At 38.1% G+C, this 20,507-nt stretch overlaps 2 protein-coding genes across 3 annotated transcripts in view; one reads left to right on the top strand and one right to left on the bottom strand.

The window, feature by feature from the left end:
* CPNE4 (copine 4) overlaps window positions 1–15,245 on the bottom strand; it is a 315,514-nt gene extending 300,269 nt beyond the window's left edge. For both annotated transcript variants that reach the window (XM_055806291.1, XM_005242246.4), the window contains exon 1: window positions 15,137–15,245. The gene's annotated coding sequence lies outside the window, so the exon portion shown is untranslated. The remainder of the gene's footprint in view (window positions 1–15,136) is intronic.
* LOC101911354 (prostatic acid phosphatase-like) lies at window positions 67–12,727 on the top strand. Its single transcript, XM_005242245.3, has 10 exons — window positions 67–180; window positions 1,520–1,615; window positions 4,105–4,191; window positions 4,828–4,980; window positions 5,937–6,035; window positions 7,143–7,238; window positions 9,687–9,819; window positions 11,070–11,155; window positions 12,007–12,113; window positions 12,571–12,727. The coding sequence occupies exons 1-10, from the start codon at window positions 67–69 to the stop codon at window positions 12,725–12,727; spliced, it is 1,128 nt and encodes a 375-aa protein (XP_005242302.1).
* Window positions 15,246–20,507: the final 5,262 nt, after the last annotated feature.

Consider the following 20,507-nt stretch of genomic DNA (forward strand, 5'->3'; position numbering starts at 1 on the left):
TATCTACTGTACCACCACATCAGCCAGGGACCTTGGTGTGCAAAATAGCTGAAAGCTACCCTCAGGATGAGAGCAAGGCAGCTGGTGTGTGGAATCTGGAGTCTGTGTTTCATGTTCTGCCTTTTCTGCATCTTTCTTCAACAAACGACAGCTAAAAGAAAACTGAAGTTTGTGTCCATAGTAAGTAGATAGTTCATGGGCAAATGGAATTTCTTTAAAACTTGTCACTTACGGCTCTTGTACTCTAGGATAGGGGGGCAGGGGGCACTTTTTGAATATTTGTTTCCTGCATATTCAAAGTTCACTGTTGCATTGTACAACAAAATCCTCAATTTTAAATAAGAATGTATAATTTGTCTCCTTTGTGCAGTCCTAGATGAACTTAACTTTCTGGATTGACAAAGAATGCCTTTTTTATAGCACTAAGAGAGGAATCATGTAGAATTCTTCTTTAAATTGTAGAAGAAGATTTCACAACTAGTGCAAAAACCCTCTTTACCATGGAAGAGTTCCCACTTTTCCAGTGGTTGCAATGGATTAACATGCAAAACAAATTTCACTATGTGAAATCCAAACTAGTGTACTATGGCACTGAATAAGCAACACTGAACCAGTGTTGTGAAACTATAGCTACTTGCAATGATTATGATGTACTGTTTGTTTGCAGGAAGCCTGAATCTTGTTCTGAACACTGTATGTGCTTGTAAATCACTTATATACTATTTTTGCTGCAGTTTTCAATTTTATTTCTCTCTACTTGGATTAAAAAATAAAAAAAAATCTGGTGGTTAATTTTTAAAATTATGTGACACATAGATTAATATATATATACAGGAATTATGCTGGACAAGGAAATAATTCATTATAGAAATAAAAAATCTAGATGCATCTTTATAGATATACCTTCTATGTGAACTGAAATTGCAGAACAGGTTCAATGTTTTCAAACTAACAGTTTAGTCTGTATTTAGATATTGGATGACACTTCTATCATCTTGTGTGATGAAACTGTCAACAGGTGGCTTTTTAAGGCCAATTTCTTCCAAGAAAGAAGGCTTCAAAGCAGTCAGCCACAGAAACAGTATCTTAGAGCAGTAGTTTGGGGTTTTTTCCTTCTGAATTCCCCCTCAGTCCTACCAAAATATTAACATTATAATATTTCTGGAAAATTACTTACATGCTTCTGTTTGTTTTCTGTTTATTTAATGTTGTGATCTATAGCTCCTGAAATATATAAACCCTCTTTAAATTATATTAAGATATTTTATAGTTTTTATGACTTACCAAAATTTATTTAAGCTCATTACTTTTCAAATGCCAGGAAAAAAAGACAAGTTACACTTGTCTAAATAAATCAAACAGGTGGTGTAGCTCTCTAGACCCAAGAAAAGCAGCATGAGTATATTCAGCATCTGTCAGATACAGTACTCGCTGTCTTTGCATATTCCTTGTGACTGCACTAATTACATCTATCACAAAAATCCCAGTAATGCAAAGGGAATTCCATCTATTTCATCAGGTATTTCGTCATGGTGACCACACTCCACAAGAGTTTTTTCCAACTGACAACCACAGAGAAGTTGCAAGGCAGCAGGGATACGGACAGCTTACCAAGGTCTGTTTTCTTACCTGGCCCAATATACTGAAATATTGAAATGTAGCGTGTTGATATTTGGGGTTTGGAACTTTGTTCTCACTTGGGGGAAGCCCATATTAAGGTGCTATATATAGCTCTCCAAAAGGACAGCCAAAGAACTTACTAGGAAGCTACAGCTACGAGCAGTCACTGATTTTAAACGAGTCAGCCTGTTCTGGTCCAGTAGCAGCGTATGTTGAGTTGTTTGCAGATGTGGGTGTTTTGGGAGGAGCCAAGCACTAGTGACCATCACAGTCCACCTGAGACCAAACATGATGCTTTAATCATCAGTGGCATAAGGCGGTGGAAGTGTTCACAGACCAGCCTCAATCTCTGCTGAGTAGGAGTGCCTCCTAGCTCATGAACTACTAAAATCAGTACTAGCAGAAATTTCTCTCAAGCTGTACCAGGGAAAGTTGATTTAAAGCTCAGCTATTTTAGTGCAGGTATTGGTGGAATACAGCAGAGCTGAGCTTGCACACACGCATCAGCTGATGGCAGTAACTAGTAGCAGCTAAGGCAACTGCAGAGTCCAACTGCAGAAACTGTGCCTCTGCATTAACTGTAATTTTCTTAGCTGCCACCTCTTGTGAATGGAGCAAAGGGTGAACTCTTGTATCATCAGACTGTAATGGAGTATGTGGACACTAGTGGCTTTAACCCTTCTTCTGCTGCACTCCCACCAGCAGTACCCACTGTGTCTGTGCTTCATTCCTTTTTCCCCAAGATACGTTTTTTGGATAGAAAAATCCACTGGTTATTTGCCCAGGATCCTGGGAACCAGGCAGCCTCACTGAAGTAGTTTAGATGTGCCAGAAATCTGATGTTCCAGATGAATGGCTCTTGTGTATATGTAGGCAGACTGTGAGGTGTGTGTCTCTGTTAGGCTGCTGAAGTGAGTTCACTTACACACCTTATGTCCAGTGGGTCCAGCACAACGCACATGTTTTTCTCTCCTAGAGGAAGTAGCCACTTGCTAGGTCTTCACCAAAATCAGAATAGAACAAACGGCCTGAGGGGTTTCTCTTCCTCCACATTCTTAGGAGGCCAAACTGATCTCCAATGCAAAAGTCAGGCCTGTTTCCTCTCACGTCATCTCCCTTGAAGAAACAGGAGTAACAGACCAGCTTCCTATGCCTTAACTCGGCTGTGACTCAGTCATTCCACATAGACACTCTGTGAGTTCAGCACTACAAGCCAGCTTGTTCCAGGGCATGGAAGGCTTCAAGACCAGGGTGTCAGGATTTAACAACACACGTTAGGCAAGTTGGGGCAGAAGCCTAAGTCAAATATACCCTAGGAAACTGGATGCACAATTCCAGCAACAGAAAGAGGTGATCACACACACACACTGTGGGCCACATCTGGCACTCTGGATAATGCCCTGACTAACTTGGTCTGACCTCATAGCTGACTCTGCTGTGAACAGGAGGTTGGACTGGAGACTTCCTGAGCTCCCTTTCAACCTGAATTATCCTATGACTTACAAAAGGACTTTAGCAAGCAATGAGTAATCACTGTACCTGTGACTCCAGTGCAGAGTAGTGATTACTTGAGCAAAGTTGAATATATTTCTATGTATGCCACATAACACCAGGTACAAGTAAAAAGATAACAGTATTGAGACCATTACAGGGACATTGCATGTGATTCTCATGTCACGTGTTTACCAAATTATGTTGGTAAACTGGAAAATGTTCAGTTAGAGCTACTAAAATGCTGAGGCTGGAAAACATTTTTCTGTGAGAGTAGAGAATTGTCATCTACTTAGTTTAGCACAGAGATTAAGTGACTTGATTCCATCTTACTGATTATTATCTTACTGGGAATAAGATCTGTGATGGTAAAGAATGTGTCATTCAAAAATGTAACAAGATCCACTGACTGAAAACTGGGAACATAGAAAAGAACCAAGAATCAAATGTTTTAGACTGTTGATAATAATTAATCATTGCAGCAAAATACCTGAAGCGTTAGAGGACTTCTACTTGAAATCTTTGATTCAAGATTCAGGCCAAAACTGTAGCCTCCATACAGAATCACTGGTGATACTCTATGGGACTCATACCCTGGATGTGTCTTCAGGGACAGGTGGTTACTCTGAATTCCCAGTTAATCAGCTGTGAGCCATCCAAAGAGCAGAAACTAGACAGATGGTGTCAGGACATCTCTATGCCTGCTGTAAGTCACCCTGCCCCTCAGCCAGTCTTACTGGCTTGGATAAACATATACATAGCTTTCTGTAAAGCACAATGTAAAATGGCATCCGTCAGGAAGAGATCTCTAACATTATCCATTACTGTACATGCAGCAACTTTACTGCTTTTTTCCCCGTCTCCTTTCCTCCATTTTATAAAGGAAAAAGGTATTTGTCAAAATAATATGAAATACTGTCTCGTTTTTTGGTTGCAGAAATGGATGCATAGCACACTTCTTGAGCCTCTTACACTATTCTGTTACTTCTACAGCTTGGCATACAGCAACAGTATGAGCTTGGACAGTACATGCGGAGGAGATACTCTTATTTCCTGAGTGTCGTATACAAGCAGTGTGAGGCAAGTACTGGATCTGGGAGGGAAGATTTTTTTTCATGGATGTTAATGAGACTTCCTGAATGCATGAGAGTCCAAACCTGGTGAGGTTGGAGAAAATTTAATACCCACTGAATTCAATGTAATTTCAAAGTATCCCTGAAACTGGGTCAACTTTTATTCAGGCAGATGGCTAACTGAAAACCATGTGAAAGACTTTTTAGGCTATCACGTTCAGATGCCTCACTGTTGTATGGCAGAGTATCTATGTTGGATAACTCCAGTGCTACACTTCCACATGGAGTGCAGGTACAGCTTAGTTGTTTTCATTTAGAGTGCAACTGTTCAGTGCATACGCAATGTCCCAAAGCCTAGTGGTCAAATGGAGTCATTCTTATGCTTTCCACTAGGATTTCTAAGTGAAATGCTACCATGCTGCAGCTCACTTGTCCAACAACATTTTATTCCAAGGCCCTATTCCAGCTTCACTCTTTCTCCCTCCTCCTTCTTTCTCACAGCCCTTCTTCACCCCACGCCATTTTAATGAAAGCTTCCCCAGCACAGTACTGGTCGCCTTCTTTCCTACCAACAGAAAAAAAGAAACCCAAAACCTAAGAAGAGAAATGACCTTTCAAAATTTTTGTCTTTTTCTTGCTCCAGATTTATGTTCAAAGCACTGACTGTGATCACACACTTATGAGTGCTCAGGCAAGTCTTGCTGGGCTGTACCCACCAACACAGGGTGAGATTTGGAACCCCAGAATTCTTTGGCAGCCAATTCCAGTTCACACAGTGCCACTGTCACATGATAATGTGAGTATATACTAGAGGCATTTGTTTTCCCTTAATCATTAGTAAACTGCTTAGGATATGAGATGAAGAGGCCGCATAAAGGGCATGATAAAGGCAACGAAAAGTACATTATGTAACAAGCATTGCACAGAAAGTCCTAATAAGCTGAGTAGAAATATTGTCAAGAGCTTCCACAAGAATGGACTTATGTATCAGAGACCCGGACCTAACAAAAAAAGGAAGAAAAACAGAAGTCCTAGGTACAGAGAAAAAGAGTTATCCTATTATGTGAGTTAACCACTATAGAAGCAGATTAATCTTAAACTTATCACAAACATGGCTTGCTTTGTATGAGAAGAGGAAGCATACCTGTTTTCACTAGTGCTTCAACATTTCTCAGTTTGCAGCCAACAGAAAAGACAAAATAATTATTCTGGGACTTTCATTACTGTGAAAATTGAGTTGCAGGATTGTTTTTCATGCACTTTGAAGCTCAGTGCATGCACTTTGAGGTAAGCTGTGGTAAGTCCACTTAATACAGCTGAGTATGCACGAAGACTCCTATTGCAGTCCAGTTGCTGCTTGGCAATTTGTTGCAAAAAGGTGACGGTGTGTTTAAAGAAAGACTGAACACAATGAATGAAATCATCCCTGGGGAAGCCAAGCACAAAGCTGTACATGAGGGCTTGTGTTAGTCTTCTGTTGAGGGACAAATTTCATCTTGTGTAAATGGATCCCTTAACTTTGAACTACTGCAGCTATTAGTCCTCTGAACATTTAAAGATTATTTTGTAAGTAGTCATCAGTATGACTCTTACAGTCCTGAAGATTATTATCCTTGAAAACTACATTCCCAAATTATTTTTCAGCTTGTTCTAACTAGTGCAGCCAATTAGAACAACAATCTTGCCAGGGTATATTGAATTGCAGAACATAAAGCACCTTGCCTAACAAGTGTTTTGCAATTTTCTTTTCAGTTGTTATACTTACCTTTTTCACACTGCCCAAGATACAGTGAGCTTCTGAGAGAAACCTTTGAAACAAGGGATTTCCAAAGGCAATTCAAGCAGTACAAGGTAAAGTATTTTCAGTTCTGGAAATCCAGTTAAAATGGACCACTTTTGTCAACATTATCTAACAGGTAAGTTTAAAAAATGGCAGTCAATATGCTCCTTCCAGATCTCTAATCTTCACAGTGGGTGTAGGCAACATACCCAAAACATTATTACAACATTATAGATCCAGCTGGAGGGGGCTATTCCCATCAATTGAAAATTGGAAGTCATAGAAAAGATAAATTATTGACTACCTTGCAAAAACCCAGCCCACCTACCTTCTAGGACAGCAGACAAAACAAAAACTCAGATCAGTCGGTGCCAAAACCTCTCAAATCACTCCAACACCTCTCTCTGTTTACTCCCATGTAAAGCAATTCCTCTGTCTCTGTCTATATAACTCTCTGCTAGTTCAGATTCCTCTTCCACCTTCCTCATCCACAAGATGCTCACAGCTCAATTTCCCAGATTTTCTATAAAACAGACTCAGTGCTTTCCTCAAGTACCCGTTCATGTTTCACACCTGAAGTCTTCATTCATTGTTTTTGCCTCTGTAAGGTATCCTTTCCTTTCTTTCTCCACCACCAAAATCTTTCCATGGCTATGTAATCACTTGTTTATTCTGCTGCAACCGTCTTCTTCTCAGGTTTATTAAAAATGACACTATCAAACTCACCTGGTTTTCTATAATCTTTAATCACTGACCTCAGCCATCTATCTGTGGCTCTACATCTGGGTATTATACATGAGTGAATCATAATTCCCAGTTTTATCGTATTTACATCGTACTTCCCTTCTGCTGAGTACCAACATAATTCTGTTTATCACACTTCCTTTAAGCACTTTCTAAATTTCTGCCAGACTTCCTCATATATCAGTGTCCCTTCTACTCTGCCCCCTTCTGAACATTTCCATCAAGCATAAACCACCACCGTACTTCAAATCTGAACTCAGGTCACCAACCTTGTCTAGATGAATAGGCCTGATTCTCTTACCACTCAGCAACAGTTCATTGCTTAAGTGCAAAGACTATCTTGGTTCTAAAAATTACTATCTTCTAGTATGGCAGTGTGAGGAAATGATGTACAAAGGCCCTGTGTACTAAAAGTTTGCTTTTTTGTTTTCCAGCCATTTCTGAAGTTTTTAGCCACTCATACAGGATACCCATTGAAGAAGCTGAACACTGAAAGAATTCTGAAGCTCTCTGACACTTTACAATATGAGGTAATAATATAAAGAAAATTCCAAAGGTCCAATAGAAATACTTACACTTTCACAAAATTGTTTTAGCTCTTATTTCTACTGTCTGTAAGACGTCAAAAGAGGGTATCTCTGTGCTTCCAGACCTTTTTGAAGCACTATTTGCAGCTTCTTCCCCAGAAACCCTCACCTAACATCTAAATTGCAACTGAAAATCCTGTAAAGACAGTATGACTGTGTGAGGCTGCTGTGGGTCGTCCACCACTATAAGGAACAGAAAGCAATGACTTACCAAATTCAAGATCCTGTCAGTGACCGCATATGAGTTAGGTAAAAGCATACCTTTGGATAAAATTATCATGTTACTCCTCCAAACCCCTTCACAGAGATGCACACGAATAAAATATGTTGCTGGCAAAGAAACATAAGCATCCTTCCACAAAGATTTTATGCACATTGTATAAGCAACATAAGTCATTATTTGCATATGGACAGTAGCAGTCAAGAGTATTTTCAGGAATTAAGCAGCCATTGGAATGTCACAGATGGCTATTTGGGCAAGTTTAGGAGCCTGTTCTATGCAAAGGAACCAGGCACATCAGAAAGAAGCATGGATTTTATAACAAAAGGGGTACTGTGGTGCCCAGCTGTCATGGGTATCTGGGTCCCACAGTCTGGTACCTCTGATTGGAATTCGAAAAAATCCTGAGTGCCCTTAATGTAGCAACAAGCCCCTCTTCATGTCACTTCAAAGTCTAGACTTATCTCAGCTGAAGCAAGTGAGAACTGCAGTCTTGCGTTAACAAGTTATTGTTGCAGGCAGCTTTCACTACAAATGCTTTAATGCATAATTATTTTTAAATTCAAATAATAATGATAAATCAGTCATCAGTACTGGAATATTCCCTAGAAAACTGAGGCAGTTTTAATGTAGATTTCACAAGCAAATGTAATATTTGGGTGTGATGCTAATGAGTTTACCTTCTGTCCTTGCAGTTTCTGCAAAGGCCCAACTTTGGTCCAAATGGACCAAATGTTGAATAGAATGTTAGGCAGGCCTTAAGTTAAATGAAATGTTAACATGTTGGGATATCTCACTGTAATTTCATTGAGGTCACCCTTTCATATTTTCCAAATGCAGGATAGCTCAGCACCACAACTTTTTATTTCAATTGTTATATCATACTGAGAAACCTGTGCCATCAGAGAAATGTGCAAAATCAACAGCTCCCATCAAGGATCTAGCAAAATGTTGGAAGAAAAAGCTCATTAGTTGGGTTTTTCCTCCTAGTGTTAGATTTGATGAGCTTTGGTCTTTCATACTACTCAGTGAAGACTCTGGGGGTATCAATTAAGAAATCTACTATAAAAGCCACTCTCACCCTTTCAAGCATACAAAGAGAGCTTTCTCACATCGTTTTATAAAATACAATTCATGAAACTACAGTAGCTTGCATTCTGTATCTGTTACTTTTGGCTAAGTATCATCTGACTTTCAAGTGTCCTGGAAACTGAAGTACTTGCTTGCCTACAGTACTGTCTTAAATAGCACTCAACTAGCCAATTTTCCTCTCAAGATACAAATCATATCTGTTAAAAAAGAAAGTGATACATTGTGACCTGAGTTGGTGTAACCTAACATGTTCCATTGTTTCACTTGTTTAAACAAATGCGTTAAGTAGTTTGCATTTTCCTCAGAAGTCGTTGTTACAAGAACACTCCCTTTGGTGAGCTCAGTCCAATGGTTACATTGCACTGAAGGAAATGTACCCACCTTGTTTAAACAGGAATTCAAGGTAGTGCAAACCAGGAGTGTTGGGCAGATCTTCCCTTCTCATAGTTGTAACCATTAACATATCTTGGGCTGCATCCCTAGGGAAAGACTAATCCATTCCACTTTAGCTTGAGGACTGTGTCATTATCCAATAGACCTGGTATAGGTAGGTATGAATTCCATCTATGTTTCTAATCCTTATACATATAGCTTATACTCTGGTCCATCTGACTACAGCCATATATATTCCTACTGGACCTCTGGATCTCACTCATATCTCAGGGCTGCCAGCCCCTAAAATCCTGACATCTATCTAGGGTTTGTTTCAGTAAAGATCTCAGGATATATGCCAGTAAATGGCTGGAAAAGAAAGAGTCATAAAGTTCATTTTTTTGCACATGAAAACTGCATTAGTAATTCGCATAAATAATGCCAGTCACTTTTTGCATAATTTTTAGTATTATATTTCTTCTTCTTGTGGAACACTGCCATACAAATTTGTTTTGACCTATGTGATGCTATAAATAGAATACTACAGCTGTCTAAATGCAAAATACACTCATTATTTTATTATAGAGAAAATATTACTTGAGTGAAACATTCAGAATTTGTTCTGACAAGCATTTTGTGCCAGAACAACCAACAGTTAGCAGTAGGAATCTGTACGAAAATCACCATGTTCTCTTTCTTCACTGTAGGATATTAACAATTACACTTTACCTGTTTGGGCTACTCACGGTGTCAGGACCAAGCTGATAAAGCTCTCAGAATTGTTATTGCAGGCGGAATTTGGGTTCCACAAACGAATACAAAAATCACGTTTGCAGGGAGGTAAGCCGAATTCTTACCCCATTTAAAGCCACGAGTAGAATGGGAAAGAAGAGAGGGCATATCATAAAAATTGCTACTGATTCCGTAGCAGAACTATGAAAGATTCCATGATGTGGATATTGGTGATCAGCACTGAAAGATTTTGATTAATGCGAAGAGAGATGGTGAGGATATGAGTCATGAATATCCTAGTCCAACATTATAATGGAGGTATCATTTTGGTTACACTATACAAGAAATCCAAAGTAATATAGAGATCCTTGCTGAACAGAACCAAGTCTGAATTTAATGTAAAGCACCATGCTTAACTTACTTAAGAAGAGATTATTTGTAATAATCTCTAGGATGGTAATTTTGTTGCCTTACAGTCTTCATACACCATTACTAAGAGTACTAAAACGAGATTATTAAACTGCTTCTAAACTTTATTCTGCTCAGCAAATAGTAGCTGAAATTTCAAAATAGTTTATATCTTTTCAATCATTCATTCTCCTCCATTCATCCACTGTCACCTTTCAGGCCTTTTTTGTTTTATTTGGACACTGTACAGTCAGGCTCTGTGAGCTACAAGGACAAGTCACATTAAGCATGGACCAATTTGTTCGCTTTTTTGGAGTTCCAACTTACAAAACTAAGCACAAAGTTCACATCTCTGTTCTTGCTTTACTAACAATTGCTATTAAAAAACATGTGCCAGTAGCTGAAGACAATACATGTGTCTAATTCTGCTAGCATGTACGGTTCTCATTTTAGGATTTTAATTTGTCGAGATTCGAACCTTATGCTAACATACTGCTAGCACGGCCATTGATTTAATTCATATAGTTTGTCATACAACTTTTCAGCAGTTAACGTTAACAAAATACAGACAACCACATGATTTAAGAAGGCCAAGAATCCAAAGGATATGCTCTTTTCCTCTGGAAATCAGGAAGTCAATGGAGTTACACATAAAATAAGGTAGTATTCATTACCCTGCTCTTCTTGCACTGTTCTGCTGGCACAAAGCAGCTGTGAATGCACTGCTTGAAGCTGTTTAGGCTATTAGGGACACCCAAAACATTTCACGCAGGAGTAAAATAGGCCCACTGTTCATATAAGAGATAGTATCAGAATTAATCAGAGGACTCTGCACAAATCACCTATAGTCAATTGCATTTAAAGATAGATTGTGTTAAAACACCAACAAGTGATACAGATGTTGACACAAGCATCCCTTTCATTATCATTGCCTCCCCATTTTTTTTCAGGTATTCTTTTAAAAAATATTCTAAAGCATATCTCAGATGCTAGAAAAAAGCCTTCACACCAGCAAAAGATGGTTATGTATTCTGCGGTGAGTCCTTTCTGTTTCTTTTATGCTCCCTTTCTGCAGTTATTAAATGCAGTGAAAACCATGAAACTTTATTTCCTTCATGAAATGCACCTACAAGCATTTTTTATTTGGTTAAAGTTCAATATCACTGAATTATTTTCATTCTTTGATGAACAAATACTACTTTGAAACCTGCAGAATTCCATTTTCCACCTGATGTCATGGCTTGTTTCACTGTCTTATTGCTGGGATTGAGCAGAGAACTGGAAATACCATGCCTCATGTTTTATTGAATTTTTATGACAAAGATAATTTAGCAACAAACCTCCTGCTTCCTGTATCTTTTTCAGATGCCAGAAAAAAAAAAAAAGAAAAAAAAGAAAAATTAAGTTAAAGTTAGTTATTTTAGAAGGTCTTATGAAGTCAGTTACTCAACTGTGACTTTATATTTTGGCTTAGAATGTGCAAACACCATCACTGAGAAGGAAATACTTGGATTGCTGTCAGTTAAAAGCTCCTGTTTCTAAACTGCAGATAGATTATGACCTATAAGTTTTATATCGGCCAAAGAGTTTATTGATCTGATGTCAAATACTGTTTAATTAACATGCAAAATCACTAGTCCCTTTTAAAAGAAGTTTTAACAGCTCCTACTAACTTTGATAAGAACTGCAAGTGACTAAGACTTCTTAAATATTTACTTATGTTTATTGTACAGCCATTAAAAGGACAGTATTTTCTCAGTGTTGCAGAGGGCAAGTACTAATGAGGCCATGCAAGTAACATTAAGTGGACAGATACAGTGCTGGTTATATTGTTAAAAAATAGGTACATTTCATAGGCTTTTGATTAAAGGTTTCTTCTGTTTACAGCATGCAGCCACCATTGTTGCCTTACAGATGGCACTCAATGTCTTCAATGGGAAATTGCCTCCTTACAGTGCTTGTCATTTTTTTGAACTTTACCAGGAAACAAATGGGCAAGTATCTCCAAGCTTTACTGCTAACATAGACTTTTTCTAAAAAGCAATGTACTGATACCCCAGACTAATTAAACTGGATACACAAGGTTCACTACATAGGAAAAGATTATAGATTGATTTTAATTATTATAATTGGACTCAGTAGTTATTGACAATAGCAGAATTACAGCACTGCAGCCAGAAAACCCTCTGTCTGTTTCTTCATTACAGTTGTTATCTATGCTTTTAATCTATTGAACTCCTTGACTCTCTACCAAGAAGACAAACTACATGCAAGTTGGTGTTGACGAACTATTGTTTAAAAAGATTTCTTCAGACTACTAATGATAGATGTTAACAGCCAGACAAATAAGCTGGCTAAAAGTTTGTCCAGAAGTACAATCACTACCACATGGAAAGGCTGTGTGGTTTTGCATACCTAACTTCATTTTGACCCTTCTGTATTTTGAAACAGGCAATACACCATAGAAATGTACTATCGGAATAATTCCTTGAGAGGTCCTCACCCCCTCACTCTCCCTGGATGCAAATTTCGCTGTCCACTGGAGAGATTTACTCAGTTGGTCTACCCAGTCCTAGTACATTATTGGACAAGAGAATGTAGGATGTAGGACATTAAAAGAGGTAAGTTAAGTGTTTTGGGCACATGTACCCGAAAGTAAAGTCAGGATTACATCTGCCAAAAGCTCATTTGAAGTAACGATCATTCTCATAAGGGTCTGGTCTGAAATGAAAGACATGCAGATCCAGGAAGACAGAATTGTACCCATGGCCATAATTTCTGCTCCATTGATGTATTTATTCCAGCCCAACTTTCTAGTTCAATGGAACCAAGGCTGATTAGACTTTAGGATACTATTTTTCATGGGGTTTTTTGTTTTAGTACAGTCAAGAAGACCTGCAGTTACTGAAGAAGCAGATACACATGCAGTGAATTATAACAATTCACCTTATCTTCTCAAACTGTAGAGTATTTGTCCAAGCTGATATCAACATTATGCATTCCCTTGATTTTAGGAGACATTCAGAGGTCAAAGCAGGTAGATATTGAATAGCATACCAGTCTGGTACCAGAATGTCAAACATATACAGGCACACATTGGCATACTAACACATTCTCTAGTAAGTTGTCTGTATCTCCGTATTAGGATGCCTAACTTTCCACCTTGACCACTGATGATACTTACATTTGCAGAAAGAGGGAACAGGAAGGCAGAGAATTACACTGTCTCTCTTGTTTCTAGCTTTATATTCCTTAAGGGAGAGGAAATGCAAACAAGCCCCACTATTCAAAAGTGTCCCCACTTTTTTGATGATCAAATGTTGTACCTAATGTTAAAAAATCTGAACAGATTTTTGAATCACTGATCTTAAAAGAATTTGAAATTTCAGAGATTAGAAGCATGCAGGCAAGCCAACTTACCTTGTTGCAAATAATTTCCTATTAAATATCTTGAATTCATGAACAGACTAGAGATAGTTTAGCCAGAATGAATGAATAACTAGCAACTAATGATCATCTGAATATTTTTCTTCACTATATTAATTGCTCACAAATTCTCAGGAAACATCAGGAAATCAACACACTTAATTGCAAAAGGTAATTCATCAAGAGGAAGTTGGTTCAGACGACCTTTTTGGTCCAAGCCACTAATACAGTCATGGAAGACAGTGATAAGCACTTCATGTTTATACTGTGGCGTTTAGTAATCTAAGTTTTGTGGAGATTAGTTCCCCTTCTTCACAAAACAAACTGTATAACTGACCAAGCAAATAAAAAAAATATCTATTATATAATAAAAATTTAGCATTAATGAAGACACAATGTTTTAAGTTCAACACAAAGGCTGCAGATTGTTTTGGTTCTCAATTTTGCTTAAGCAGAACTTAGATGGTGTTCAGGCATTTTACACCACCAAGTCCAGCATCACTGCTGATGACTGCCTTCATTAGTGATACTGAGTGCTGAAATCACATACAGCCCACAAAAGAGATTTCACCCAGAACTGACACTCCAATTAAAATATTTGTCATGTTGTCAGATCAAAATTTGACACTTTCCCCTATTTTATCCTGATTCAGAATGGTTCCATCTCAGTACGTGTTAAGGCCAGAACCCAATTGTGGGGCTCACAACTCTTCCTGCAGGCAGAAGTTTTAAACTCTTCTGTGCTTGAATGGCACTTAAGAAAATGCCAAAAAACACTGCCCTGCAGCCTGCACAGTGCAGCACACTGGCAGAGGGACTGTGCTGTGCTAAACCACTGTGCATTACCAATTCTCAATGAATGCAGATAGGCTGGAACAGCTGGTCTTTAATGCCAGGAAGCCAACCCAAGCTGAAAAGTGATGCAAGGAGTTTACACGTCACATTTACACCTAACATACACAGCTGCAACATCACTGATTTCAGCTGTTTTCAGCTTTGTCAAAAATCATCTCAAATATTGTCCTTTGCTAATACATATGTTAATACTTTTATTATACATGCATTTGATGAAAAGAAGCCCATAAATGTGATTTTTTTTGAGTGAAATCCAGGAGTGTGACTGAGCTCAAAAATTTACCTCACATAGCTATTCGACATGAAGACACCATTTCCCAAACATAAAGCTGTTTCCAGAAAATGCTTAATTGAAATCTCATGGAGATGACTTATGTCCCCAGTATAAGGAAATATGGGGTTTAGGGAAGTAATGCTATTACAAGTCACACAAGAGCAGCAGTATTTCTTCCATGTAATGGTGGCCACAGTGTGGAACATAGGAGATGAAGACAGCTCAGCATATTTGGGAAGGAGATACAACATTTCTGTGTTCTTTTGGTTGCTCAAGAAGTTTTCAGTGTGGTTTGGCTCACCATTTCAACAGACTCTTCCTAAATCCATCAAAATGGGAGCAAATTTATTAACTCTTCTGCACTCAGTCTAAGCTACCCACTTGGTGAGGTACTATTAACAAATTTGCCATGTTTGCAGAGAACGAGGCTATACGCTAAGAACAATTCTCTTTTTTTCTTACCTTTAGGTGTTCCCTCCAAGATCTTCAGTGTGATTAGTTTTATGAAACAACTCCTCCCACTGTGATGTGACTACATTTCTCATTAATGTCCATCAGCATGACCAACAATCTCCTGATCTCTGTTGAAAGAAAACATCCCTCAGTAAAACAAATCAAAATTACAGAAAGCAGTGACCTATCCTTCATAAACATTTGCTTTATTTTATCAAGTGGCAAGACCTAAGTGTAATATGAAACCAGAGAAGTTTCTCAAAATCTATTCATTCCAAGAATGAAGAAGATTAGAAGAACTAATTTGAGAATGTAATTATAGTTACAGTGTTTTGAAGAGCTATAGCCTTAATTTAGCAAAACTGGAAAATACCTCTGAAGGAGTGTTGCCCTCTTTTGAAGAATGAGACAAGGGCTTCCAGGATTGGTGAGAGAAGCAGTGCTTCAAAAGGAGCCACCAAAAGGAGTATTCCAGTGTCCTTCTACTTTCCTTCTACTTTATTTTATTCAAGAAGTAATGAAGCATTTTACACAAACAGGTCACAGAAGCTACAAAAAATAGGGTAATAGCTGTTTACTTACCTAAGTGATATCTGTCTTTTTAATTTCTGTCTTATAAATGCACAAGTATACCACCTCTATACAGAAGGAAGGTGAGACTTATGGAAATAACAGGCCATGGATCTAGACCTAAGAGAAGCCTACAAACAGCCAGCCTGGCTACCATGAAAACCTGGCAGGCAATTAGCTGACCCAACAAGGCTTTTGGGTGTTAAGCCATTCTGTCTCTTTCCAAAAAGACAGCAAAGCCAACTGTTAATTTTGGAAGAAAAACCATTTGTGGTTGTCAAACAGCAGTGGTTTCAAACAGCTTTTCAAACATCTTCCTTTTGTTATATTACCTTGATTGTATACTCTGATCTGATCATTAAAAGTCTGTGCTTCAGGGAAGTCTGTAAGTCCATACTGTTCTTGACAATAACAACAAAAAGATCTTACTGACAACACAAAATGAAAAAATCCAGAGCTACATGCTAGTTAAAACATGCAGAACATGCTAGGCAATCCTTCGCTAGTTACATTTTCTAATATTGCTGTTGCAAAACTAATTTGTGTTCTTACTATAAAAGGTGGGTCAGAACAATCAGATGCAACTAACTTCTGAAAATAGTGGAAACCTTCTTTGCTTGAAAAACTAGGCTTTCTTATTTATTATTTCCTCACAGTGGACAGGACCTTTGTCCACAGCCTTGTTGCCCATGGATCATTTCAAAGAGAACCAGAATAGTGGATGAGATGCAGAAAGTTTTGGCATTCTAGTTCCTTTCGTCCGACTAGGCCTTTAAAATAGATGCTAAACCTATGAAATCTATATTCCTTTTTAGAACTACAGCATAAGCAGGAAAGTACTAGTCCATAAGCTACAAAAGAATAAAAAGAACAAAAAGATCCCTTCCCCCTCTAGCAAGAACCTTAAGTTTCAGAATTCTCACTGCAAAAGCCTATTCTCTTCTCAGCAGGGCCCAATTCCTGTGCTTCCTAAGCCAGCATATGAAACACAGTTCATCAAGAAGAGCTGTTACATTTCACAGCAAAGAAGTTCAAACACATAGATAAAAATAAATTATTCCCTCTAGTGAAAAATGCAATCCCTTTTATCATAGCATCCAAACAAGGGTAAAAATGTTTTCCAACAGCATGAGAAAACCATTTCTAAATGCTTCTAAATGCAAAGAAGAACAAGCTTGGTTTTTTCCATATTATCTTAACATCTATAATGGACACCAGCAGACAGCCTTCCTAAGTCTGGCAGCCCTCACAGGAGATTTAGTGCAAGCAGTTTAAATGATTCATCTCAAAAGCACACAGCTGATCATCACACCTCCCTTAACAAGAGGTAATTAAAAAAACATTGCCAAGAAAGCAGAGAGGAAAATTTAAGACTCCATCTTTATCGGTATTAGACTTCTAACAAGACTGTAGCCTTGGCTGCCAAAACCAAGTTTCCAGTCATCTTCTCTTCTATTTGGAACTTGTTCCTATTTCTCCTTTTTCTAAACTTGTGCCAACTTGTGTTGCTTGAGTTGCTTTTCATGTTTTGTTTGTGAAATATTTAGAACTAGAAGCTCAAGAGCTGTACAGGTGGTCTCATTCTTCTCCCATCAAATGCAAGGGTAAATTTTCTGCTGATTTCTTGACTCGGCAAGGCTCACATAGAAAATGCAATATAGAGCTGAGACATTCTTCATTACTCTCTTCAGCCTCCAGTTTCCAGTTTCTCCCTTCCTTCCTCACCCAAATCCATCCCAAAAATTTTCAGAACTGCATGAAGACCCTTCTGCCCACAGATTTGTCTGGAATGGGGGATCATGGAGCTGGACCCTGGCCTCAGCACTTCAGTTCAGTATGGAAGTGCATTCTAGCTGAGGCTGCTGCTCACAGAACACCAACAGAAGGTCCTCCTTTTCCATCACATTATAGGAAGATATCTTACCTTATATAGATTTCCATCACATATAAGAAGACCATGTCTTCTTCCCTGTTACATGCCCTAGTGAAAGTACCTTGGACATTCTGACTTCTGTTGAGCAAAATTAAATTTCAAATTAATTTCCTAAGATATTTCTAAAGCCTCATCCCTATTCAGCAGAAATCCCATCACACACATTCTTCATGTTTTTTGTTCTTAGGACTTTCCCTGTAGGAACACAGAAAGGAAGACTTCCTTTATACCTTGCTTACTTCAAGGAAAAATAAACATCAGTGTTCATTAAGTCTGAAACATCAAGCCCAGATCTTGTTGTAGGAATACAAATTGGGAGTGTCAGTGAATGAATAATAAAACACTTTAAATGATGTTTTTCTACAACTGCACCAGCTGACTCCATTTGAAAAATCTGTCCCATAGTCTTTTGCAGGTAAGAAACCATAAACAGTTTAATTTCAGTTCCTCTTAAAGAAGAAATGAGTAAAATATTACAGTTCAGCTTTGGAATTATTTAGAATGCAAATGAAAAGAATTTTTTATATTATGTTGCAAAAGCAGTATCACATGAAAATGGAACTCCCTTGCTTCCTTCACAAACAATGCATAGACAGTCCAGTCGTATTTAAAGAAGACTTGCTATAATACAATAGCCTGAATAGTCATAGGTGCTGTAATATAGGTGAGACGTAGCTCATGACACCCACTATTTTTCCCGTTGTACACTGAAACAATGTCAGTAAGATGGGGAATGAACAAAAGAAAAGCAACAGTAATCTTGTGCTGCCTGGGAAATGTGGCACCGTACTACCTGGACTGTAATTTTCCTTTTTTTCACCACTTCCTTTTCTCTTTAGGTTGTTTACTGAGCTGAGTGACTCCCTAAAAAAGAAAGAAAAAACCAAACCTACCATAATTCACAAATATGGATCAAATTCATTGACTAATTTTGATTTGTTTCATGGTAGTGCTACAAGTAGGTGTTCCTTCTTTTTACTTAGTGCTTAGGGTACTCATCTGAAATGTGGCAGGCACAAATTCAAATCCCTCCTGTACCGAAAGGATCTCACCCTACATCTTCCAGAAAAATAAAATCACCACCAAGCTGCAGAGTTTCAGAGAGGAATGTGAAGATGAATAGTACTTTCTACCTCTTTCTCATAGCAGTTCACTTTGTTTACATATTTTCTGGTGTGCAAATTAGGCTTCCTATGTCTCAGTCAAACACCTTAAACATAAGACCAGAAAGAAATTGTCTGAGTGCCCTGTAACCAGGTGAATACTATAAATTTGGCTAAAAAATTCTTAGGAGACATTGAGTAGACACTTTCTTCAACTCCTCCACCCCATCTCTCTTAGAATAGTAACTTCATGCTTAGAGCATTTTCTCCTGTATTGCAAGACACAGGTTCATGTCCTGTCACCAGCTTAAGCAAGTTAACTCTTCCCGTGTCACCAATGAACACTTTATCCCTTCCTACTCCCCACAATTGGGTGAAATCACCCCAAGACAGGACTGCAAGAAAGTCTTTTGGTTTTGTCATAAGTGCTTCAACACAGTTCTTGGAAAATTTGTCTCTTGTCACCAAAATTTTCTTTCCCTTTTCCAGCTCAAGAAAAAACCCGAGAAAAATGGTTGCAGATAAATCCAAACTAGGTTAAGTGCTGACCTGCCCATTCAGTCAGTGACAGATCCTGAGCTGTTTCCCCATGTGAGCAGCCTGGTCCATGGGTGCTGGCAATGCTTTCACACCCAGCTGCCTTGTCTGCAATGGCTTCTGCCCTTTCAGTGTGTAGGTTGTGCTTCACCAGCAGCAGTTACCTAAGGTAACCCTTGCAAACACTAAAGCATGGCTTCTTTTGCAACTATCCACTTCAAAGCCAATCTAGCTATGCTTCAGCAAGCCTTCAAGGTAGCTACATGCACTTAAAATGGACAATTGGTCCTAAGCTAATTCTACTTAATGCCATAATTTCATAATTAAAATATATGCCAATGAGCAAAATTAACATAAACATGATTCAGATTGTTTAGGTCCACTTGCATTATAATGCTTGGACAACTGTAACTAGATAGATATAGGAATGATTTTTTTTTTATTTTGAAGCAACTTTCCCCAAAAAAGGTAAGAATTTAATTGTTGCAGAACATGACAGTTTATAGCTGCCAAACACACAGTAGGAATGGAGACAAAAGAGAAGCAAGGAAATTTCCAAATTAAGTACATGCTACCAACATACTTACAGACTACCTCCAGGATTCCTACAGGACCCTGTCTTCACCACTATGACACATAAATGAGGGTATTCTTCCATTTTGGAATGTGTAGAGATTTATTTAAGATGTTGCAGTGCCCATTCTTTTGGGCATAAAATAATTTCACTAGCAAAGTATACATGCCAAAGGGAAGAGTGAAACCACAGAAAGTAGAACTATGTATCATATGCTTGGATGTTAGCAAATTTTTTCTATACAATGCAGATGTTATGTATTTTCAAACATTCCTGAATGATGCCATCAAGCATCACAAAAAATTGAGTTCACATCTAAAGGGAAATTACTGTAAGGGTTCTATAATAATGAGACTTCATTAGTCATAGTCACTCATCAAAGAAAGACAATAAACCAGCAAACCTTATAAAAACTAACGAGTTATGAATTTTATAAGGACCTAGGAAGGATGGCAAAAAATTCTGAGAGCCAACAAGGAGTCCTTGATCCAAAAAGTTTAGGAACCACTAATCCAAAAAGCTATGTAGATTAAAAAAGTAGGACATTCATGCTTGATTTTTGAGAGATATTGAAATATTCTAAAGAAAGCAAATTTTATGACCTGCACTCTTGATAGAGGAAGGTGATCAGCTTACGCTTGTTTTCGGAAAGACAAAGTATTA

The sequence above is a fragment of the Falco peregrinus genome, chromosome 5 (assembly GCF_023634155.1).
Source record: "Falco peregrinus isolate bFalPer1 chromosome 5, bFalPer1.pri, whole genome shotgun sequence".
In the NCBI taxonomy this organism is placed as follows: Eukaryota; Metazoa; Chordata; class Aves; order Falconiformes; family Falconidae; genus Falco; species Falco peregrinus.

Coding starts and splice junctions, on each gene's coding strand:
- LOC101911354 (XM_005242245.3), top strand. CDS start 67: ATGAGAGCAAGGCAGCTGGTGTGTGGAATCTGGAGTCTGTGTTTCATG. Junction 1,616..4,104: donor GATACGGACAGCTTACCAAG/GTCTGTTTTCTT, acceptor TTACTTCTACAG/CTTGGCATACAGCAACAGTA. Junction 6,036..7,142: donor GGCAATTCAAGCAGTACAAG/GTAAAGTATTTT, acceptor TTTGTTTTCCAG/CCATTTCTGAAGTTTTTAGC.